The sequence below is a fragment of the Sparus aurata genome, chromosome 21, assembly GCF_900880675.1.
Source record: "Sparus aurata chromosome 21, fSpaAur1.1, whole genome shotgun sequence".
In the NCBI taxonomy this organism is placed as follows: domain Eukaryota; kingdom Metazoa; phylum Chordata; class Actinopteri; order Spariformes; family Sparidae; genus Sparus; species Sparus aurata.
The window spans coordinates 33,701,999-33,726,081 of NC_044207.1; the positions used below are offsets into that span (position 1 = coordinate 33,701,999).

Below are 24,083 nucleotides of genomic sequence, written 5' to 3' on the forward strand. Positions count from 1 at the left end.
ACTCGAGCGACAGAAACTTTTCTTTTACAGTAAATTCCTTTTTTTTTTTTTTTTTAAATGTTGATCATTTAAAAGAAAACCAACCTGCTAAACTTCCACATTAAACTTTGGTCATTTAAAGCTGCATTAAAATGTTTTTCTCTCCACCAAATCCTGAGGAAAAATATCCGGCTCTTATTTTCAGCTGTAAAAACCAAAACTAGGAGCTAAAAGAGGCTGAAAGAGTTCCGGATCGACACCTTCCACATCACACGGTGTCGCTTGATCCATTCGTATAAAAATTCTGAGGCGTGCAGCTTTAAATGCAATGCGAGAAGTTCTGCAGAGCACAATATTACAAAACACTAGTAATATAGATTGATTCTTGTGGCGTAATGTTTCCTGAATCATCAGATTTCTACAAATTTTGGCACTTTGAGTGAATAAAAACACATCGATGACTCAGGTTACACAGAAACAGAGACGTTCGACCTTTTAAAGGCCCGGTCACACCAGAATTTTGTCATCTCACAGACTCCTGTATTGAATCGAATCATATCTTTGTGATATCAACAAACATCGGATCAGGATGAAACTTTTGATTGACAACGAGCATACGGCAATCACAGCGCAGCAGATCGGGACGAGACAGAGCTGTCTTGAGGAAAAAATGGACGCATGCGAGTCCAAAATGGACGGTTGATAGCATGCTAGCTGTTAGCTCTGCAGCTCGATAATAGTCACTCCGTCATCGAGCTTCTAACGCGGTTTGTTTTGCAAGGACACATTTTCTTCTGAATTAATTTCTGATGTGTGCGAGCTGTTCACCCTCATGTTTCAGATCAGACGCCGCGTCCACATCAGTTCAAATGGACGGTAGTGTTCATGCTAACAGGAAACGAGCGGTTGACTGACAGCACTGTTGGACCTGTGAAGGCTACAAACACGGTGCAGTGACATTAACGAACCACATCATCAAATGTGGGTTTAATTACCTTTAACGACGTAACGTATCATTTAGCATCACGCTGTAAATCTGAAGATAAGTGGCAGTTTTCTGGTCGTGATTACAACTTCAGCATGTGGTGATTATGTTAATCACTTCATGACCTGAACGCAGCGTTATCAGACGATCTGGAACATGAAGAACTAAAGATGGAACGTCTCTGCTCCTCCGGCTCATCGACACAAAATCACACACGAGAACAATTATATTTCAGGCAGGAAGAGTTGATGTGTGCTGCTGCTGGACGCAGAGCACAGCTCATCTCCTTCTTCAGGTAGGACCAAGTCTTGGCTAGTTTGAGGCCCAAACATGATAGAATTTTAAAAAAAGACTTTATAAAGTCAAAACTTTATAAAGTCATACAGTACTTAGTTTTCTTTATGTCTAAAGTCCGGCTTCCTGCCACGATTCACTTCTCTTCTCCTCCTTCAGAGCGATAACTGATCAATACAAACTGTGATTGTTTGACTGGTTTCAATTATTTCTGCAGCGTGAGGATTCATTTTTTAAACTTTAACTATAAGTTGATTTAGCCTTTTTCTCTTTGACTTTAAAGATTTTCTCCCTGATCCCTAAAAGCGGCTCCAAAACTCAGCGTTGAGTTTCTTATTGCTCCGGCAGAAAGTACGAGAGTTTAAATCCGTGTGAAGGATTGTGGACCTGCACACAGAAGCAGACGGACTCACTCTGGAGTTGGGTTTCTTTTTCCTGCCTGAGCCGCCAGCCGGGTGGAGTTTGTCCCACAGAGAAACACGAGCGACTGTGTTCACACGTGGACGTTAAAACTGCCGCTGACGCACGAACAGTGACGGCACGCTGCTCATAAAACCTTCTGCTGAGACCGAGATCACCTTTTCCTGGTGGAGTAACTCAATCAAACATCAGTTCAGCGGCCATGTTGCAGAGTTTTCTTCCCGACTTTGTCTCACTCTTAACGGGACAGTTTAAACCTGATTATTTAGGAGCATCATCACAGCTCCCAGCAGGCTGAACGAGGAGTTTAAAAACAGTTTCTGCTTTAGATTTTGCCTCATTTGTTCCGGCGTCAGATGTGTGAACACGGCCACATTTATATAATATACAATATATATTTTTTTAGATCTAAAACGCAGGAAACTCCACCCCGCCGTGAAACCGAACGTTCTCCAGGTCTGTTTAATGTTTCAGCAGCATTTTAAGGTTTTAAAATCGAGCACTTTCCCTGTAATATTCTGTATTTCTGCGCTGCTGGCTGATTTAAAGGCACTGAGGACGAGATTCATGACGCTTCATCAGCTGCTACTCTTAAAGCTGCACAAGAGCGCGCCACGCTAACAAGATCAATATGATTCTCTGACTTCATTCATCTGGGTTTATTTTAGATTACAGACATCTGATTGTGTCTCACCGTCAGTATGAATTCTTCAGAATGAGGTAGGATTATGTGAAGCCGCCCAAACAACAACGATGACGCCTGGATCTGGCCCCGCCCACTGACCCGTCAATCAGGCGGAATCAGACAAACTAAGCGTCTCCTCTTAAGATGCTTTTCACAGCCGTCAGAAAGTCAGAAATATTCAGCTGGTACCAGGAAAAAAACCTGGAGAGATCCAGGAAATCAGACTTTCACAATAAAACCAGCGCTTGTGCAGCTTTAATGTACCAACACGATCTATTATTTTTTAAAGATGTGAGTCGTTTCTTGTTATTGTGGCGACTCAGTTTCCTCAGGGATAAAAAAAAAACAATGGCACTTATCTCCTGTGGTCACAACTTCCAGGCAGAACAGAAGAAGTTCGGGTGTTTTTGTGCGTTTGTGTTTGTAGAAAAAAGTCACGGCTGTTATTTCTAAATAGAAGCGACGCTCAGCGCTGAATTCGTTTAGCTGTTGGACCTGAATCTGTTCTGCAGACGAGGAGAGTCTGACGACGTTTGGTCACTTTGGACGTCCCAAAAACAGCCAAGTTTAACTACTGACACAGAGGATACCGTACAGTATTTCAAAAATACATCAGGTACATTTTTTTTTATACATAAGCATAAGGATATTTTTTTTAAATATATTCTATAGATGCTAAACTACAACTACTTGTGTCACCATGTTCATGAGCTCCTTCGGCCTTTTAACAGAATCACATCGTCTGATTCAGCTCGTGAATGCCAAAGAAATCCTGACGCGACGCTGGTGAACAGTTATATTATTCTGACGTTTAACAGGAAGGAAACATGAATCAGCATCCAGGTGATGCGACGTCTCGTCTGGACACGTCAACACGCTCATTTTCCCGGCTTTAAGATTCAAAGATTAAATGTTGTTATTGTGTTTACAGTTTAAACTTCAGCCCTTCCATCGACGCATCTCAGCGCAGAACGTTTAGATAAAGACCGACATTCAACAAGTTGTGATTTTTATCAAACTGATTTTTTCTGTCAAACGTTCTCCGGAGCTCGGGGAGAACTTGGTCCTTTAAGTGCAACTTACATGCAAACATGTTGGTGAAATGTTAAATATTTCCACTGAGTCCCAGCAGTCTGTTTTTTTCGTCCCTCCTCCAGTTTTCACATTTCACAACACAGGAAAAGTTCTGCAGACGCTTTTCACTCGTTTCTTGATGTGATATCCTGAAAAACAGAATCATAAAAAAAACGGTTTGCGTTTTTTCTTCACTGCCAGGTGAAGAAATGAAGTGAAACCTGTTTGATCTCAGACTCACCTCCGTCTTCGCCCTCCTCCAGTCGCCCAGCGGCCCCGACTTTGTCAGGACTGAAGGAGACAGAAAGATCAGAAATGTTTAAACAGGAAACTTTATAAAACATCTGACTGTCACGATTCTGCTCATCTGTCTCAAAGCTGCGATTAGCTGATACATCGTCTACATTCTTTGTCACATTAAGTGTTTCATTTAGTGTTTAATTCAGTCAGTCAGGCTGCAAAAAGTCTCTAAAACCTGCATTCAGCTGATTGTTGAGGTAGAAAACTTCCCCAGCAGATCTACAGAGAAGCTTTTATAATACTTACACATGAATGTTGTGATCATCATGAACGCGGTCGATGCAACAGTGGCGCTCCACAGGACACACCTGCAGGGAGGAAACAGCGAGAACATGTTGAATCCAATCTCAGACAAAAGATTCTTGCATTTTTTTAATTTTTGTTGACGAGTATTTACACAGATTATCTGTTTGAATCAATGAAAAAGAAGAGAGAGAGTTACCCTGAGCACAGAGCTGCGACGATGAAGATGGTGAAGATGAAGAGCAGAAGAGCCGTCATCGTCAACCCTGAAACACAAACACGCGTCAGAGAGATACGAAACACAACGAGCACAACGAGAACAACACAGAGGAAGTTAAATATCACTGCAGCTGTACAAGTATAAATCACAGGTTGGAGAGTCTCACCTGTGTGCTCAGGTGACGCCTGGCAGCAGCAGCTGCTGGTGTAGAAGGGCGAGGGGGGCGGGACTTCAGAGAAGCCGCCCAGTGACTGGGTGAACTGCTCCTTTGATTGACAGATCTCAGAACAAATCTCCTCCTGGATGAGCAGCTTCCGGGGCGGGGCCACTTTGTCCGGAGGGGGCGGGATCTCAGTGTGGTCTGGAAGAGACAAATAAATAAAGTCAGGACGGGTCGAGGCTAACTGGTTAGCATGCTACATACAACGCGTTCGTAACATAACGTCACATTCAGTAGATTAAGTTAGTCTGTTATAATGTTTTAAACTAAAACACTTCACACTCGGCAGGTTTGTTGTTGAGGATGAGCAGGTGTTCTATTCTTCAGGTAAAGGTTCAGGTGGAGGTGAGATTCTGAGTTTCTGTCGACAGTAGCATGCTAGCTGACGTGAGTGTCTGTAGGTGGAAACGAGGAGCTACAAACCGTAAGTGAAGCTCTGGCTGCTGTCCAGCTCGGTGCTGTTGAACTCAGACCAGGTGGACAGGTCCAGCGGGGCCGGGCCCTCCTGGCTGGGCCTGGTCCAGTCCACCTCCTTATCCTGGTCCTGGTCCTGGTCCTGGTCCCAGTTTAGGTTTTGGTTCTGTCCGGTCCCGAACACGCCTCTGAAGACTTTCTCATCCAGCCAGGACTGGCAGCTCTCCGTCACATCGCTGAAGAGGCGAGCCAGAGAGCTGCGAGGACGCCGTCTGCGCCGGAAAACCCTGAAGAACCAAAAGGAAATGTTCATCTCAGGCCCGCGGTTCTGACTTAAGGGCTTTGAGTTGGGCTTTTCTTCCTCAACTTACCTCAGAATCTCTTCAAAATCTATTTTATTTGCTTTTCCCCATATTTCCCTCATAAAGTCATTCCATTTCTGCTCAATCATATATTTGAGCTAGTATATTTAAATAAAAAATAAAAATAATAATAAATAGCAGCTCAGAGGTTAATGACGGCGGTTAACGTGTTCAGCTCTTCTAATGTTGGTTTCAATAACACGAGGGTCTCCTAGCAACCGTGACAGGTGACATCACACGCTGGCTCCTGATCGCAGCAGATGTCAGGCGTGAGGAATTTACAGCTTCAATCTGTTCAGCGGCTCGCTGTGATTGGCCTCCTGAGGATGACCTCATCGCTATAAAGAGACGAGTGTGTGTGCGTGTGTGTGTGTGTGAGAGACTCTTGTTGGTCGACTGTGATGTTTGAGCTTTACTGTACAGAGTTTGTTTTCACATTCAAACACGTGGACGCACCTGCAGGGGTTATGACATCACAGCTAGTTCAGAGCCAATCAGGAGCCAGGATGAAACTGGGGATGGACTTTTAAGTGACGCAGGAGACATTTTGTGTCCAGATGTTCAACTTTGATTCATTCATTCATGGATTCCGATTGTTCCATGAAGGAGGATGAAGCTCACGCGTCTTGTTCCTATGACAACAGTATCTTGACAACCGTTGGCTGTACGATGGACAGAGATCTCTGTGGTTTACTACATGTTTGTTTTGTATTTGACTTTAGGACATCAGATGTGGGCGATGACCTGATCCATACCAGACAAAAGTACGGTGAATATTATCACTTCGGAAAAAGAAAAAGAGCCACAGTGACGTATTTGTTCACAGTATTTACCACAACGAGGTGATGTCTCGTGTGTAGATTTAACTCTGATCTCTGTCACGTCACGCTCTACAACAACAAATAAAGCTTGTCACCAGCATCTCACCTGACCAGGTTCTCCTTGTAGGACACGTTGGTTTTGCAGGGAGTCAGCGACACGTTGCCGTCGTCGTCCCAGGAGAAGCTGTCCTCGGTGACGCTGTAGTACCCGTTGGTGAGGAGACGCGGCGAGCGGCGGCAGGAGCACGGATCGCCGCCGTCCACGGACGAGTAACAGACGTACGAGGAGTCGGGAGAGAGGACGGACTGGTCGAGGCTGAGGGAGACACGTTGAGACATGTTAGACCCATGAAATGATGATTTTTAGAAATTCAGCCGGTTTTAAAGTGACATAGCATTACATCCTCTGTGTGTAAAGGCCTTCAGACGTCAAAATCACAGTTACATTCAACTTCTTTCCCCCTAAAAATGAATCCTACTCAACTGGACAGGATATTTGTTGTCTGTATGAAAACACAGCAGAGTTTCTAGAGATACTTGTTCGTACCTGTGACAGGAGTCGTATCCCCGCAGCCGACGTTTTATCGGTGAACCTGAACAGATAACAGAGTGAGTTAGACTCCACACACACACACACACACACACACACACACACACACACACACACACAGACTTTCTAAATAAAGACATCTCGACTACTATCAGTGTGCAGAGCCGGAGAACATTCCTGGGAGCCACTTGAGTAAATTTGCTCTTGTGCGCGGAGCTGACGTGATGCTGATGAGTGGATGTGCCGGACACACAGGGAGCTCTGTGTCCTGTTTGTTCCAAGATCATTCGTAAAAACTCGACAGCAGCAGAGTCGCAAACAAAGGAGTGACGCTGGCGGACCTTTGAGTCTTTCAGGTGTTTGATGAGTCGAGTCTTGTAAAGTTGCTTTTCCAGCTTTCAGCTGCTTCTGACTGTCTTCCAGTGCCGAGGGAATATACAATGGAAACATTCTGAGGCTTATTCTTGAGTTTGTTTTGCTCTAAAACAGAACTCCTCCCCTCAGATTATTAAAAACTTTGCACTAAATGTCGCCGTCATTCGTCCACTTTTCTGTCTCTAGCCTTTACAGAAAAATCACACCTGAGAAACACTTGAGATGAATATTTCTCTTCATATTTTAGAATAAATCAACAGGTTATTTGAACAGTTACGGCCTCTTGGATCATCAGTTTGCAATATTTGTTCTTGAATCAGTTATTTAACTTCCTTTAAGAGCATTTGTGCATTTTGTGTTTAATTTTATTCGTTGCTCGTTTCAGTTTGGATGCTGTACATCCAGCAAATCCACCGAATACTCAATAATGAAGCCGTTAAAACAAAGAGCGTCCCTCAGCGAGGACGTGAGACAGGACGGTGCTGATGCTGCTGTGTTATTGTGTTGAGTGTGTTGATGGTGACGTACTTGTAACAGCTCCGGAGAAGAACAGAGCCATGTTTGTCTGCCGCCCAACGTCTTCTGTCGATCTGTGAAACACATCAGAAACCCGACACCGGCTGTGAGAAACATGCAGCCAACCTCCCAACAACATGTTAGTCTCAGTGCTGTCTGACTTCCTGTCTTTGTCTCATTGGCTCTTCATGAAGTAAGTCTTCAAACACACAACTAACTTCTGCCGTTAGGAGTCGAGATGTTAGCGGAGTTCCAGGGAGAAAATGTATTAAAGTTATGTTTTGTCTTGTTCGCTCACTTAGTGTCTGACTCTCTGACTCCCTCATAGACGAGCCAACAGTCCAAACATCCTCTCCTCCAGGAGACGTTCAGGTACTGGTGTACAAACAGACTCAGGTAAAAGTAGAAGTACTGATTCAGCTTGTTTACTCCAGTAAAGTAATAGATTACAGGCTCTGACATGTACTCAGAGTATCAGAGTAAAAAGTCTCCCTCTGAAGGACGTTTGTGCTCAAAGCTAACTGAAGCTCACGTCATATTAACAGAATTCAAAGACTATTAAAGTTAAAGGTAGAATCAGTAGGATTTGTCCCAGCTGTTCCTGAACGCACCACAAAGACAGTTGATAGTTGAGTCTCATTCCCAGGACGTCAAATAGACACATGTTGGGTTGGTAAAGCGTCCCGAGCAGCAACAAAGAGAGAAAATCAGAAACTCTCTGCAGATACGAGACACTAACACGCCTTTTCTCCACATTCCAGTCTCCCTCTCTGTCTGTTTACGCCTTCTTACGGCTTTTACGTCTTTGTCTCGTCTCGCTGCGTCTGATTGGTCCACATCAGTCTGCTGATGCTGGGAAATAACAAGAATCCAGAATTCACCTCAGATGCATCAAACTAAAGTAACGAGGCTGTTCTGAAGCTGTGAGGAGGAGAAAGTTCAGATGTTTGTGTTCAGAGATACTCGAGTAAAGACTATTTTCAGCGGCGCATTAATCCACAGTCGGTGCTCTTGTGAGTATTTGTGGCAGCAGGACAGTGTGTGTGTGTGTGTGTGTGTGTGTGTGTGTGTGTGTGTGTGTGTGAGTGTGTTCATGGTGATAAAGGAACAACAGTGTGGCTCATGATGAAGGCAGTTTTTAGACAACAGGAAGAAGATAAACCAGGCTGTCACTCACTGGTGGTTTGGTTCGAGAATATACACATGAAATAAGGGGCGCCGTTTAGCTCAGTTGGTAGAGCGTCCCATGTGCCGAGGCTCTGCAGTGGACCCGGGTTCTACTCCCGGCCTGGGTCCCTTTGCTGCGTGTCACTCCCCCTCTCTCTCTCTCCCTGTTTCCTGTCACCCTCTTCAGCTATCAATAAAGCTATAAAAGGCCAAAAAAATACTTAAAACAAAAAAACACATGAAATAAATTCCAGGAGGTGGAACGACGAGCCATCAGAGATTAAAAACTAAAAACCTTCTTCCAGCTCGTCTCTGATCTGAAGCTCAGTCAGGTCAGTTAATCCTCATCAGCTCTTCTCTCCAGACTGAGCACTCCAGGGATTAACTGAATTAAGAGCTAATATAAATCCAAAGTGATCAGAGAACAGAACAAGTGCAGGATATTTATAAAGACTTTGTAAAAGTCTTACCTTTGAACTTGTTCCTGCTCAGATCTGGTTGCGATCTTCAGTTTAATGTGTTCGGTGTTGTGGTTCTCTCACATCCTGCAGCAGCAGCAGCCTGAGAACCAGTTCAGAACAAAACAGAGAAAAACAGAAGGGCTGTGACTGTGAGCTCATGTTTCCTGTTAACTCTGTGACTGCTGGGAGGAACCAGGAGTCTGACAGGGACACCGAACAAACCCTGCAGGGATCTGACTGAGTGCAGAGGAGAAGTCATGTGTTGTTGACTCTGTGTGGAGGAGGAGGAAGAAGAAGAAGAAGAAGAAGTTTGGTCTCTGTTAACCTGCCACTGTCTGCAGCAGATGTTTGATTGAACTCGTAACCACATCATCACCAGACTCCATTAACAAATGTGGTGATTTTAAGAGTTATTGAGTTAAAACAATTGAGTTGTAACTCATTGTGTCCTTGTTGTAAATTCAGCATTAAATCTTTCAGCTGAAGTTGTTTGTCTCCTTGTAAAAAGTGTCAGTTTGTGGCAGCATGTCTGTACCAGCCTGTCTGCTTCTGTGTCTAAAGTGCTAAAGTCTTACCTGCCAACATTGATCAGCTGTTTGAACACACTGTTTACACTGATTTCACCATTTACACTCCATTTATGAAAGAAGAAACATGTTATTGATCTAAACATGTCACATGTTACAAAGACACGAAACAGGAACAATATAGGCTACTTCTTTGTCCCCGTGGAGAAAGTCACCAGACTCCCTTAACAAATGTGTCAGTTTAGTGAGTTGTTGAGTTGGAGACACTTTATAAACTCTGTGAAACTCTGTCTCTGACTCATTCTGCATTATTTGGACCTTCTTGTTAATTCAGAATTAAATGTGATACATGAAGCCAACTATTTACCACAGCAGCACCAGACTCCCTTACCAAATGTTGTGATTTTAAGAGTTGTTGAGTTAAAACAAACTTTATACACATTATGAAACTCTGTCTCTGACTCATTCTGCATTATTTGGACGTTCTTGTTAATTCAGCAAATGTTCTACATGAACTACTTTCTGTCTTTGAGTAGAAAACAGGATGGATAGTAACACCACGTCTGCACAGGGACTCTGAAGGTAACCCAGGTGAATCGTTGCAGCTCTGTGTCTCACCGCTCTGTTTACAGACGCTGCTGCTTGTGAACGGATCAGTGTGTAACATCAGACTGCACGGTGTCAGTCCGGTTCTACATGTGTGTTTGTGTTTGGATCCCAGGTAACAGAATCAAGACGAGCTTAGCTTAGAAGCGGACACGAGAGAGGAACATGCAGCATCATCTCGTCTAAAACTGGAAATCATTTGAAATAAACCCTGTTTATCAGTCAGAGCTCTGACTCGCTCCGCTCTCCATTGTTCTGTTCTGGTGAATAAAAGATGAACTGGGTCAGTTGGCTGTTGGTGAACAGAGAGTGTCTGTGTCCTGGTGAATGTGGGGGGGCTGACGGAGGGGCTGGTGGGAGTTTCCTTCTCTCCGTCCTCTGGTTCAACTGAAAAATGCTCCTCGTGATTTAAAACAACACCAACGGTCCAGAGACCTCTCCCCGACCTCCACACGCTGCCGGCACCAACATCCTGATGAGTTAACTCTTCGTCTGTCCAGTTTAACTTTAACGTCACACATTGTGCTGAGAATACTTCTGAGTGTCTTCTGTTACTGAGACACTTCAGACCTGATTAAGACAGAAACATGTTCTGGTGTGTTTTATAACGTGAGCAGCCAAACAAGTCGAATCACTTTATGGATCTTTGCAGCCCAAAACCACATATTCTGTTTTGGATCGTTTTCAAGCCGTCTTTCTTGGCAACAGAACTCAGTATTTCTAACGAGACACTGGGACATTTTCCAGCTGATTACCAGTTATTTTTAATATCACACTCGGACACTTTCCAGACAAGTTTGAGGCAACACAACCATATCTCGTTTAACCATATTAAATGAGATATGGCAAAAGTGTCCAGCTGTGTTTGTGGCAATAAAATAATATTGAGACATGAAAAACGAGATGTTTAGACATTTTCCAGTCGATTGTAGCAAATAAGAAATACGAGATATCTGGAAATTTTGTGAGAGAAAACCTGATACTTTCCCCAGAAATCTGGATATTCTCCAGCCGTCTTCATGGCAACAAAACTGGATACGTTTAACGAGACATCAGGACATTCTCCTGTTAAAAGCTGGAGATTATTAATAAGACCTGTACGTTTCTGAGGCAACTATATTGGGAATCTTTGACGAGATGTTTGGCTGTTTTCCAGTAATTTTTTTTCGATATTTTTAACAAGATGTAGGAAAAGTTTCCCAGTCGTGTTCATGGCAGCAAAACGCAGCATTTCTAACCAGTAAAAGTGAATTCTGCAGCTGAAAAACACAAACTTTAACCCAGTTATCAGGATGATTTTCTGCCAAAAAACACATGTTCTTAACGGGACTCAGGGACGTTTCCCAGCCGTGTTTGTGACGACAAAACACAGACTTTTTAAGCCAAAACATGATATTTTCCAAACTCTAACCAGCTGCTTTCTGTGCCCAAAAACAACCAGAACATCAGCACCGTGAAACATAAAGAGCCGTAAAGATTCATCATATCTGTGGTCTGTAGAAACGCACCGCGCCGATATTTCCCCTGGTGATTAGTGTAAAAGTAGCTGCTGTACTGAAAAATGAAAAACAGGCAAAATAACAAGAAAACAAAACAGCTTTCTGTTCATAAACTGAACAGAGGTGAGGTTTTTTTCTCTTCTCCAAGATGAATCTGCAAACACAGACTCTCCTGTGTGTGAACAGACTGCATATCAGTCTGTATTTCTATATGTTGCGTCTCTACGTGCTGCAGGATGAAGTGAGAGGAATCACAGAAAACATGTTGTGTTATTAGAATATCTCAGAAAGACTCCTGATGTCTCCGTGACGTTCACTGACCCTCAGTATCTGTAAGACATCCTGACAGCACTGCAGTTATTCATGTATTCAGTTTCCCCCTCTTACGGTGGGCTCTCCCCCCACTCACCCACTCCCCATCTCCCAGCATGCCTTGCAGCAGCAGACTGTCTCTGCTGGAGCTGCTGATGTTGGAGGAAAATGCGTATCAGGAAACAGAGATGGATCAAACCATTCCACCAGCAGCAGCAGCAGCTCGTACCATCCTGCACGTGTGCTGCTGACAGCGTCCTCATTATACACACAGTTATCTACATTATTACATTTTATTCTTAAATATTAGCACTTTATTTTCCTACTTTGTGCTCAGAATTAAATGTATAGTTCTCTTTTGCATTTTGAGGTATTTCTGAATCATTGCAGTGATGCCTCATTGTGTGTTTATTGTCTTTTCTATTGAATCAAACAGTGTTTACTCGTGTTTCTAATGTACTCACATGTATAATATTCTGACTGCAGCTCTGGATTAAAGCTTTAATGCACTTTATGTCATTTATTCATCTTCCTGCTCTGTGATGGAGCTTCAGTGTCACTGTGTCTCCAGCTTACAGCGTCTTTATTATTAACACTTTTACATTACTGCATTTAATTCTCAATAAAAGTGCCTTTTCTTATTATTTAACTATTGCTGTGACGCCTCTTCGTGTGTTTATCGTGCATACTGTATACATGTATATGTTCTATATGTCACACTGAGCCTTTAGTGGCTTCAGGCTATTTTTACCTGCAGCATTCCTCTAATGTGTCCGTGATAAAGTCAGTCTGGTGTGTTTGTTTTAGTCATTAAATATTGAAATTGATTTTAAAACAATTTCAGCTAATTCAAAATACAAAATAAAACGTCCATGAACTAGTTTCTGTTTCTTTTTATATGTTCATGTTGATGTCATGAACAGAATCCAGACAAAGAAGAATAACGGGACCGTGAACTCACCGTGTGGTTCTGTGCCGGAAGTCAAGAAAGTAAAGCTTTCTTTTTCTTCTTCTTCGAAAATATATAACTTTAAGCCGTCTTCTCTTTCTTCTGCTTCTCGTTCTTCTTCTTCTTCAGGTGAATAAAAACAACCCGCTGTTCGGAGCTCCGCAGCTGTCGCCGAGCCTCGCCCACACACCGGAAGTACCGCCCGCTGTCACAGTAAAACACAAGGTAATGCAGCATCCGGCTTTCAAAGTAAAAGCAAGGACGAGTTTAGAGAAAAGGGAGATCTGTGTGAAATCTCTCGAGTAAACTGTTTAATTGACTTCAGATTCATTTATAATGTTTAAAGTTTTAAAGTAATGTCACTGTGAATTTTAAAGGAGCAGTCTGTAGTTTTTTACAGAGAAAGATCTGCACTGACTTATTTTATTTCTGCCTAAAAACACTAAATAATCGAACTCTCTTTGTTCTCACGACTGAATAAACAATCAACAAACTGACCTTCAATGAAAAGACAATTTATACTGTGTTAATTTGTTTATACATTCTCACCTGTCTAGCTTCAGACAGTGTTCTTGGACCATATCTTCCTCTGGGAGCAGCTTCTTTATTCACTTATGAGGAAAAAAAGTCTTTATTATTACCTCATTAATGTTGTAAATATTAAAATTCTGAATTTGGATGAGACGAATGAGATAAATTATTTGTTGTGTTTAAAAATGCAAATCAATCATAATCTAATTAAAGTGGCATCATTCTCCTGAAGAACAGAAGCAGCTGGAGACTAAAAAGCAAAGAACAAAAACATAATGTGGCTCCAAACTGACTTTAAGAGACGTTATTTACCCCTTCATCCCACCCCAGACGAAAGCTTTTAGCTTAGCAACAAAAATGAAGATTTCATCTTTAAAACTTGTGTAAATAAAGCATCACATTTATCAGTATAAAACATGGTTGTGAACTAAAAGCTACAGACAAAGTGAGCGGAGCTGCTTTAACCTCCACTACATCTCTGGTCAGCAGGATGACGGCGCCCTCTTGTGTCCTGCATCAGTTTTCACAGTTCACTTGTTAACCTGCTGTGATGTTCACTGCTAAACTAAATAAATACATAAATAAATGCTGAAATATATAAATAAATGTCTAAATAAATAAATAAATAAATGCATAAATAAATGAATCAATAAATACATGCTGAAATAAATGTATGAATAAATAAATACAAGTATAAATAAAAGAATAAATGCTTTTTATTTATTTCTACATTTCTGTTCACTTACATTTATTTCTTCCTGTATTTCTGTTCACCTACATTTATTTATTTCTGTATTTCTGTGTCCATATGTTAATGAGGAGGTAGGAGGTCCTAACCTCAGTCAAGAGCATGATTGGTTACAGGAGTGTGCTCGATGAGGGTCTACTACTTCTGCCTTACGAGCAGCGCTAATTCCTGTACACTGTACACAGGAATTTTGCTGGCTACCAGCAAGCCCGCTCAGCTAACTGTTAGCTGCAGTTGTTGACATTTGTTCATGTAGCTCTGGTTTAGTGGTTTTAATTAATCTGACTGGCGCTCATTTTAACTTGCGAGGGTCCCAGGTGTGCTGGTGGTGTGGTTTGAAAATCCCGTCCGCTAACCAAGAAAAACATTCTGCTCATCGCTCCAAGTCATGTATATGTGTATAGTAGACGAGCAGAAATCGTCCAAAAGTGCATGTTGTCGGTCTCATATCTTTATCGTGAATGTCTGTACTCTCAAATAACTCATGGGTGGAACAGGCTGAGGCATTTGTTCATGCCGAGCGGCTCGAGAGCAGCGTGGAAACCCCTGTTAGCTCTTATGTTAGCTGTTAGCTGCTCGCTGTAAGGCAGCGTCCAGGTTACCTTGTGACACCGGTTACCATCGGGTATTTTTCATTCTGCACTGCGTTCAAATGGTTACTTAAAGACATTGTTCCGAGCTGCATACATCATTATTAAGCTGAAGCTATGTCAGTGTGAAAACTGTACACTGTCATACAGCCTGCTGGTCAAACAGTCTGCAGAGTACGTTGACATCCAGCCCTGAGCTCAGCGTGTGGTCAATCAGCTGTGGCAAATCGTGAGACGTCCAGATCAACCTTTGATACAAACACCTGTAGTGACAATGGTTCATAGGAAAGCCCAGACATGTATCTCACTCTCGATGGTAACATGTGACAACAGTTAACCTGGACGCTACGCTCTCAGCGCTACAGCAAGCAGCCAACAGCTAAAAGCTAACAGCTAACTGCTAACAGCTAACATAAGAGCTAACAGTGGTGTTCACGCCGATCTCGAGCCGCTCAGCGTGAACAAATGCTTAATACTGTTTCACCCATGAGTTGTTTGAGAGTACAGAGATTCACAACAAAGATATGAGACCGACAACATGCACTTTTGGACGATTTGTGCTCTGTAGCGCTCGTCTAACAGTGGTTTGCAAGTCGCAGCCCCGGCATCTCCGTGTGGATAGAAGTGTTCAAGCCACGTTAAAACGAATACACATATACATGACTTGGAGCAATGAGCAGAATGTTTTTCCTGGTAAGCGGACATGGCTGAGGACCCCTCTCTCTCAAGACAGGATTCTCAAACCACACCACCAGCACATCTGGGACCCTTGCAAGTTAAAATGAACGCCAGTTAACCTGTCACACTGGTTGAGGCCATTAAGCTAACTGGAGCTGTTTTACAACGTTACAGAGAGGGAGGCTTAAGATCAGGAATCGTTTGCTTTTGCCTGGCTCTCCAATTTGAACAATCATGCTCTTGACTGAGGCTAGGACCTCCTACCTCCTCATTTACATATGGACACAGAAATACAGAAATGAATAAATGTAGGTGAACAGAAATACAGAAATAAATAAATCTCGGTGAACAGAAATACAGAAATACAGAAATAAATAAATATAGGTGAACAGAAATGTAGAAATAAATAAAAAGCATTTATTCTTCTTCACATGCCGTGTGTTGCTCACGTGTTGCAGAGGAGCATCACAGTTTGCCTTGTTGACAGCGGGTTCACAGCCACATTGGCAAGATGTCGTAAGATAGTGGGGCATTTTAAACACAGCCCCTCAAACACGGAGGAACTGCATAAGGAGCAAACAGAGCTAGAACAAGACAAAGAGCCACTGATACAGGATGTTTCTACAAGGTGGAATTCAACACTGTTTATGATCTCTCGTCTGCTGAAAAACCACGAGGCTGTGAAGGCTACTCTAGCCAAACAGAAGCACAAGCTCACCATGTTGACTGCAGCAGAGTGGGACAGACTAAAGAGGCTCGAGACCCTCCTTACACCATGCAGGTAAACACCCACCAACTGTTTTTATTAATGGGATTCCTTCATCATTGCTGTCCCTTGAAAAACTTTGTGTATTGACTATGATAGTGCAGTATAAATTAAATTGCTTTTCCAAAATGTATTGTATTGAATATCAATATCACTATGACTATAGTATAAAGTTGCTACTGTTTTTAATCTACTATAAATTGGTACAATAATAAATCACTTTCCTTAACTATCCACTGCAGATATGTGACTGAGCTCCTTGGGGGTGAGACTTATGTCTCGTGCTCTGTTGTGCTACCTGCTCTCCGCCACCTGACCCGGACCATGGATGTCTCAGATGACGACCCAGCCTATGTTGTGAGGTTCAAGGCTGCCATTAAAAAGAACCTGTCTCAACGCCAAGATACACTTAACCATGAATGGCTCAGGGTGGCGACAGCGCTCGACCCGCGCTTTAAGGTAACATGCGTGATGGTCTTTTGACCTCCTTTCCCCTGCACCCCCCCCCCCCCCCCCCCCTTCTTACCTCCCCCCTCTTTCTTTTCATGGAATAAAAATTTGATGGGAACCATGTACGAAAATGAATTTCACCCACCTTTTTACTCTGTAAATCTGTTATGCGACAATAAATTTGATTCTGATTCTAAGGACCTAAGGTGTCTACCAAGAGAAGAGCGAGGAGGGGTGTGGACCAGCGTCGAGGCACTGCTGCGAAAAGAATCAGACAGAGCCACTCCAGAACCCACAGAGGAGCCAGCAAGGAAGAAGAGCCTCCTGCTGTTTAATTCAGACTCTGAATCAGAGGATGAAGAGGGGCCCAACAGGGCTCTGGGCCGCTACAGGGCAGAGCCCACCATCAGTGAGACAGACTGCCCACTGCAGTGGTGGTCAACTCATGAGGGGGCCCATCCACAGCTTTCTGCACTGGCCCGCAAGTATCTTGGCAGCCCTGCCACTTCTGTCCCTTGCGAGAGACTTTTCTCACTGGCAGGTAACATAGTTCAAAAGAAGAGGGCAGCCTTGAGCTCTGAAAATGTGAACAGGCTAGTTTGTCTCAGCAACTGGCTGAAAGAGAAGTAGCAGAAGAAGTAGTCTTAGGTATCCTGAGGCCAGTGGGCTTGTTGTTACTGAAATGTGGATCAAACAGTGGCCTATGCAACAGAGAGATTTTATTTTTCATCAGGATATTGGAAGAATAGGAGGGATGAAGGTCAATCACTGGCACTTTTTTATTTTACTTTAACTGGTACACTTTATGTTGAACTATTTATTATGTTGTTGCAACTGGCACTTTATGTTGAACTGTTTATTGTTTTGGCCTTTATTGCAAAAATTGTTGGTCTTGAAAAAACAAACAAACAATGTTTTGTTGCTTAAGCTTATGTATTCAGTCATTATTCAATGGTATACTAAAATCCATGTGAAAAAAATTGCTTCTCACTGTTCTCAGGTGAAATATTTATATGTGATTAAAATGCGATTAATTTCGATTAATTAATTACAAAGCCTCTGATTAATTCGATTAATTTTATTAATCGAGTCCCGGCCCTAATATATATATTATATCTAGTATTTCTACTAGGTCTACTGTTTAGCGTAAAAGTTCTGAGTACTTTATAACATTTTCACACAGTATTGATCAGTTTGGACATTTTTGGTGATAACTTTATTGATCACTGTGGTGTGAACAAAGTATTTGTGCGGTGATTTAACAGAAGAGTAAGTGTAACCTAAACTGATGAAGAGAAAACAGGTGAAGTGTACACTAACTCCCACGAGGTCCCATAATGTGTGTGCACTGCCTCATACGGGGCATCATTATATATTTGGGACGCTTGCCTCATATGGGGCACCACAATACGTGCAGTGATTAGAGATAATCGTTGATTGTGATAAATAATATGATTCGATTTACAGACAGGGAAAAGAGCAAATTTACTGAATCAGACTGATAAAAAGTCAACTGGACCCTCTGATTATTAATTAACTCAATAACCAAAACCAAATTTACCACAACAGCTGTAATGTTTGAAGGAGTTTTGGGTTTGTGACAGTGTAGAGGTCGGCAACATTCACTCTTGTACAATATTGAATAGACAGTAACAAGGTGTGTGTGTGTGTGTGTGCACATGCAGATTTTGTCAGACAGTGTGTGTGTGTGAGAGAGAGAGACGTGATGCTAGGTCATAGAAAATGGTTAGTTTCACGCGGAGACTCTGAGTCTGTGCTTTGCCTCGCTAAGCCCAGTTCATTGGTACCAGTCTTTGAAGAAAAAGTGCTGGTGGTTGCAGGAGAAGGTTTCGGGTTCCAATGTTGAACGCTGTTCTTGCTATTAAGGACTGATGAAAGTCAGCTGAGGAGGAAACTGGTTGCTCCTTTCCTTTGCAGGATAGCAGCTCGGTGCGAACTTGCTTGGTGTTCCTCAGATTGTGAAGTTAGGTGGAAAGCTTTGCGTCTGGGATACTGAGTGCAGTTCAGAGTCAATTTTAAAATCCACAATGAACGACTTCATCTGTGGGTCCCAACAGAAGTGAAAGATGACGAGAAGAAAGATGAAGAGGCCGCAGGCACCTGCACACCTGCACACTACGGTAGATTACTGCATACCTGGACGTATCTTTCTGATCAGTTTCCTGTAATCGAGTACTTTCAGGTGCCCTCATGTAATTTCTTGATCCTTTTACTGAAGTACTTGTAATGAAGTGTTATACTGCAGTATTTCTACTTTAGTATTTGTATGTATTGAATCCATGAAGGTATGAATCGGTGGTAATCTGAATACAGCTGCCGACTTTGAACAAAGATTACACAAAGGATTATTTTATTTGTCTCATTTTATTCATGCTGAAGTCAGGTTAATTTTATTAGAGTTTTATTAAAAAACTAAACCAACAACAACAACAACCAGGTGTTTTAATCAGTGTTCTCAATGCTCGTGTTCATGTGTAGAAACCCTGGTGATACTAAGAGCAAATTCATGTCGTGTCGAGCCTTCTTACTGTTTTAAAAATAGAGATTGTAAAAGTGTCCATAGCACTCCCATTGAAATGAGTTTGAGCCAAAAACATGTTCTGAACTAAAACTGTACAACAGGTGAGCAGAGCTGCTTTAACCTCCACTACATCTCTGGTCAGCAGGATGACGGCGCCCTCTTGTGTCCTGCATCAGTTATCACAGTTCACTTGTTAACCTGCTGTGATGTTCACTGCAGGAAGACATGTGGAAACTTCACTGAGCCTTTGGCAGCTTCAAACAACATCAGTAAAGACACATTTAAATATATGGAACATCACACTGTGTCACTTTGTTCACAGGAGTCACAGTCTGGAACACTGATGCTGCATTCAGGTCACACGGGAAAGATGGGAGAGAAGAGTTTCACCTTTACAGATATTATTCACATCAGCTCTCAGCTTGTAAATAGTATTTAGGAATGTGACATTTGAGGGTTTTTAAGTTCTCTGACTTCTAGAATTATGATTCAACATTGTGGAAATACTTGTAACCAAATGTGAAGAATAATTCATTCACTTGATTATTTTCTGACGGCTTCAGCTCTGAACATGAACTGTGAACTTTGTGGTGTTTCAGGAGGAAAACTGCCTCAGTTATACTCTCATATTAGTGTCACATGTTCTCCATCAGCTCTGTGTGAGACCCTGGAATGAAGACGACAAGAAAAGACTTTGTTCATGTTGGTTTATTCATGAAGTAAAGCTTCAGTTTGTTCACACGTCCCATCAGTAAAGTCTGTTCAATGACTCTTGTTCAATGATTTCACTTCATCCACAAAATCAGTTTGTTTGAATCTCAGCTACGTACAAGAACATAATAAATGATCTTCCTCACATGTTATTGAATTTGTGTGACGATCGGAACGACAGCTTTTGTTCTGACAAACAAATAAATGTAAATGTGATTCTAGATGAATTTAAAACTGTACAGAGTGATGAGAACAACATGCAAACATATCAGTACAAATATTCAACACACATTTAGAGCACAGAGAAGTTTATATCTTCAAGCAGACAAATGTCAGTTCAGCTGAACAAAAGTCATCATGAGCAGTGAGAGCCTCCATGGTTAAACAGACACAGGCAGGAGCGCCACCTAAAGACACTCAGACATTTACACAACAACAGATGACAAGATGTCAAAGTACCGCCCACAATGTTTGATTGACAAGTGAAGACACAACACAACAATCAGCCACAAACATGAAGACAGAATAAGTTTAAGAGTTAAAACTCAGAATTTAACTCACTGACACTTAAATGACTTCTGTCTATTTGACTTTACTGAACTCAGCAGTGGTGTCAGAATAAACATAAACTCCAGCATAGAGAGGCTGAGTGAATGTGGTCTGGACTCTGTGGAGGAGAGTCATAGTTTCAGAGACGCTGTAGAAGGACAGAATACCTGCACTGTGATCCAGGTACACTCCAAATCTGGAGGACCGAGGACCTGAGACGGGAGTTTGGACTTTGTTGTGATAAAAGTTATAACTGTCATTGTGACAATCTAATGACCAAGATTTGTCATTTCGTCCAAAGAAAGATTAATTCCCGTCTCTTCTGGTATTCTTGTATGCGACTGCTACTTCAACTCCTCCTCTTCCTCTCCACTCCACCTCCCAGTAACAACGTCCAGTCAGACTCTCTCTACTTAGGACCTGACGATACCAAGTGAATCTGTCTGGGTGACGAGAATAAGACTGTTGTTGACTGTACGTTGCTTTTCTGTTCCCCTCAGATAATAACAGCTGTGTGTTTGCTGTGTTTGGATCCAGTGTGATTTCACGTGAATATCTTATGAATCCAGCTCTGGTCTTGTTCACTGGTTGTGGCAGTAAAACATCCACTTGAGTCACTGTCAGTGAGATGTTGGTCCAAGTCTCTCTCAGGATGTCCTGTAGTTTGTCTCTGAGCTCTGACACAGCTGCCGTCACATCCTCAAAGTACTTGAGAGGACGGGTCTTGATGCTGGATGAGTGTGTAGACTCACTGAGTGCTGACAGTGAGGGGTAGTTGTGTAGAAACTGGTTGTGATCCTCTGTGTGTGAGAGCTTCTTCAGCTCAGCGTCTTTCCTCTTCAGCTCAGTGATCTCCTGCTCCAGCTTCTCCTGAAGCTCTTTGACTCGACTCACTTCAGTTTCCTGCTGGGATCTGACCTGCTGCTTCACATCAGAGCGTCTTTCCTCCATGAGACGGATCAGCTGGGTGAAGATCTTCTCATTGTGCTCCACTGCTTTATCAGCAGAGCCATTGATGGCCTCCACCTCCTGTTGAAGCAGCTTCACATCTTCCTCTCTGTCCTGGATTCTCTGCTGGATGTTGTGTCGACTCCCCTCCAGCTCTCTCTGCCTCTCAGTCCTCTCTGCTGCAGCTGACACTGTGTCGTGGCCTTTATGTTCGTCCACAGAGCAGAGATAACAGATACACTGCTGATCAGTATGGCAGAACATCTTCATCACCTCATCATGACGAGAGCAGATGTTCTCTTGGAGCTTCTCTGACGGTTCCACCAGCTTGTGTTTCTTGAACTGAGCCACATCAAAGTGAGGCTGGATGTGTTTCTTACAGAAAGAGGCCAAACAGACCAGACAGGACTTGACAGCTCTCAGTTTCCTCCCAGTGCAGACATCACAGGCCACATCTTCAGGTCCAGCATAGCAGTGATCAGCAGGAGCAGCTTGGAGTCCAGTCTTCTTCAGCTCCTCCACTAAATCTGCTAACATGGTGCTTTTCACCAGGACAGGCCTCGGTGTGAAGCTCTGCCTACACTGAGGGCAGCTGTGGGTTTTCTTCTCATCCTCTGTGTCCCAGTAGCTTTGAATACAGTTCATGCAGTAGCTGTGTCCACAGGGAATAGTCACCGGATCCTTCAGTAGATCCAAACAGACGGAACAGCAGATTTTTTCTCGGTCCAGCTGAACTTCTTTTTGCGCCATTTCACCTCCGAGTGTCAATGTCTGAGATTCACTTCCTGATAACTGAAACTGGTCTGAGCTCTGATCTGAACAACAGGTGTTTCTGCAGTGAACGGGGCTCGTCAGCTCTCTCTCTTCATGGTTATACCCATTTTCAAAGTGCAGATCTGAAGGGGAGGGAACAAGGAAATATAGTGACAGAGTGGAGCTGCTGTGTTTGAGAGCAGGAAGAAGAGGGAGGGCTGATCCAGCTGTGCTTCATTCCAGGACGAGCAGCAGCTCTGTGACTCTGGACTTTGTTCCGTCATTTACAACGACGACTCAGTTAAAACATGCTCCACATTTGAGATCAAAGTCTTAAGTTGTAAAATATTTCTGGGCTCCTCAGGCTTTGCTGACGGCTCCATAGTTCTCTAACTCTTCCTCAGATTCTGTCCAGTTTTATTTTCCTGTCCATAAAAACAGTCAACCTTCAGCAGGGAGTTATCAAACCAGCCTGTCATAAAACATTCAAGTCTCTGGAATATAATGTTCTCACATTTAATGATTAACATTTGATCTGTATTCATTCTGTCATTCAAACATGAACAAGTTCAGGAGTTTCTCTGCTGCTGACATCTAGTGGCCTTTTGCTCAGAGTAACCGTTTACAGAACAACTCAATTTCAACAAAAGATAAAGGCATTAAAATGTTTTGTATGTCCATATTCAGTAAAAAGGACACCAAATACTCTAAATAAAAGATGTGGCTGAGAAATAAATAAGTGATGTTCAGGACAAAGAGTCAAAGTGATGAACTGTTCCAGCTGATGGAAGGACACTGTGGAGACAGAAAATAATGTTTCAGAATATAAATAAAGTTATCTGTTTTTAAAGGAAATCTATGGAATCGTTGTGGATCCAACATCATGAGAAACACACGAGACAGCTGCTGGTGTTTGTTTGTTTGTGGTTGGTGCCGTTTGTTAAGTTTCGACATAAAACAGAGCCTGAAGGACACGGGTCGCAGGTTGGGACACTAACAAAGCACTGAAGGGTCAAAGACAACTGGTCTTTGTGGGATTAAAACACACAGCCGCCCGCTGATTCTATCAAAATGATAGACACAAAAAAATTATTGGACAGAAAAACCAGAGGTGGAGTTAAGAGTCACTGAACAGGGGTGAAAGAAAACGTATGGAAACTGGAACAAAAGACAATAATCTCAAACACACTGGACTTTTTTTTCTCTCAAACAGAAAACACAGAAAGCTGAAACCTTTACTACATTTTCTTTTCTTTTTCAAACAGTCAGACTCAGTCACAGTACAGCTACAGACTAGTTGCTCTCACTTCACACCTGACGAAGACCCAGGAGTGGCTGGTCCTCGTTCATCTCCGCCCTCTGGTGTGTCCTTTTATGGACCCACTCTGGTTTGCATACCAACCCGGCATCGGACTGGACAACGCCATCATCTTCCTCCTGGAAAGAGCACTCACTGTGTCTACATGCACAGTTTAGTCAGATTACAGCCATAGTTCGACTATGCTACTCAATCTGACAACTGCAAATGTCCGAGTATACATGCTGGTGAGAAAATCGAATTATTGTCCAGAGCATGTCACACCCCGGTACGCTAGGTGGCGCTGTACCCATTTCAACTAGTGGTAACAGAGCCACCTCCGGGTGACCTCTTTACGTCACCAGCAACAACAAACTGCCTCGGCATTCGAGAAAGCTGGTGTACGAAGAGCGAGACGAAGCTACATCTTTGTACACTTCGTATATGGTGTACATGATAATTACAGAAACTAGATTCACAATGGCGCTCTTGCTTGTGGTGATTTAGGAGGAAAGATTCATTGTGTTGTTTTCTATTTCTG

At 42.7% G+C, this 24,083-nt stretch overlaps 3 protein-coding genes across 3 annotated transcripts; 1 reads left to right on the forward strand and 2 right to left on the reverse strand.

Moving 5' to 3' along the window:
- Positions 1 to 12: 12 nt before the first annotated feature.
- tmem71 (transmembrane protein 71) lies at positions 13 to 13,177 on the reverse strand. The gene is made up of 11 exons (XM_030402639.1): positions 12,992 to 13,177; positions 9,096 to 9,186; positions 7,471 to 7,532; positions 6,565 to 6,610; positions 6,124 to 6,333; positions 4,844 to 5,121; positions 4,367 to 4,561; positions 4,180 to 4,246; positions 3,984 to 4,045; positions 3,679 to 3,728; positions 13 to 3,586 (listed from the first exon to the last, which is right to left on the reverse strand). Exons 3-11 carry the CDS (start codon positions 7,499 to 7,501, stop codon positions 3,563 to 3,565), a joined length of 963 nt encoding a protein of 320 aa, XP_030258499.1. The 5' UTR covers positions 7,502 to 7,532; positions 9,096 to 9,186; positions 12,992 to 13,177; the 3' UTR covers positions 13 to 3,562.
- Positions 13,178 to 13,962: 785 nt separating this feature from the next.
- LOC115573286 (tripartite motif-containing protein 16-like) lies at positions 13,963 to 22,376 on the reverse strand. Its single transcript, XM_030404018.1, has 2 exons — positions 19,483 to 22,376; positions 13,963 to 14,052 (listed from the first exon to the last, which is right to left on the reverse strand). Exon 1 carries the CDS (start codon positions 22,240 to 22,242, stop codon positions 20,851 to 20,853), a length of 1,392 nt encoding a protein of 463 aa, XP_030259878.1. The 5' UTR covers positions 22,243 to 22,376; the 3' UTR covers positions 13,963 to 14,052; positions 19,483 to 20,850.
- On the forward strand, positions 16,018 to 17,372 carry LOC115572845 (zinc finger BED domain-containing protein 4-like). The gene is made up of 3 exons (XM_030403301.1): positions 16,018 to 16,307; positions 16,535 to 16,751; positions 16,941 to 17,372. The coding sequence occupies exons 1-3, from the start codon at positions 16,174 to 16,176 to the stop codon at positions 17,370 to 17,372; spliced, it is 783 nt and encodes a 260-aa protein (XP_030259161.1). The 5' UTR covers positions 16,018 to 16,173.
- Positions 22,377 to 24,083: the final 1,707 nt, after the last annotated feature.

Excerpts from the sequence above, each read along its gene's own strand:
- LOC115572845 (XM_030403301.1), top strand. The coding sequence starts at position 16,174 with ATGATCTCTCGTCTGCTGAAAAACCACGAGGCTGTGAAGGCTACTCTA. Across the intron at positions 16,308-16,534 it reads ACCCTCCTTACACCATGCAG|ATATGTGACTGAGCTCCTTG; the intron begins GTAAACACCCAC and ends TATCCACTGCAG. Across the intron at positions 16,752-16,940 it reads CGCTCGACCCGCGCTTTAAG|GACCTAAGGTGTCTACCAAG; the intron begins GTAACATGCGTG and ends TCTGATTCTAAG.
- LOC115573286 (XM_030404018.1), bottom strand. The coding sequence starts at position 22,242 with ATGGCGCAAAAAGAAGTTCAGCTGGACCGAGAAAAAATCTGCTGTTCC.
- tmem71 (XM_030402639.1), bottom strand. The coding sequence starts at position 7,501 with ATGGCTCTGTTCTTCTCCGGAGCTGTTACAA. Across the intron at positions 4,562-4,843 it reads CAGCCAGAGCTTCACTTACG|ACCACACTGAGATCCCGCCC; the intron begins GTTTGTAGCTCC and ends TGTCTCTTCCAG. Across the intron at positions 4,247-4,366 it reads GGCGTCACCTGAGCACACAG|GGTTGACGATGACGGCTCTT; the intron begins GTGAGACTCTCC and ends TTTGTGTTTCAG.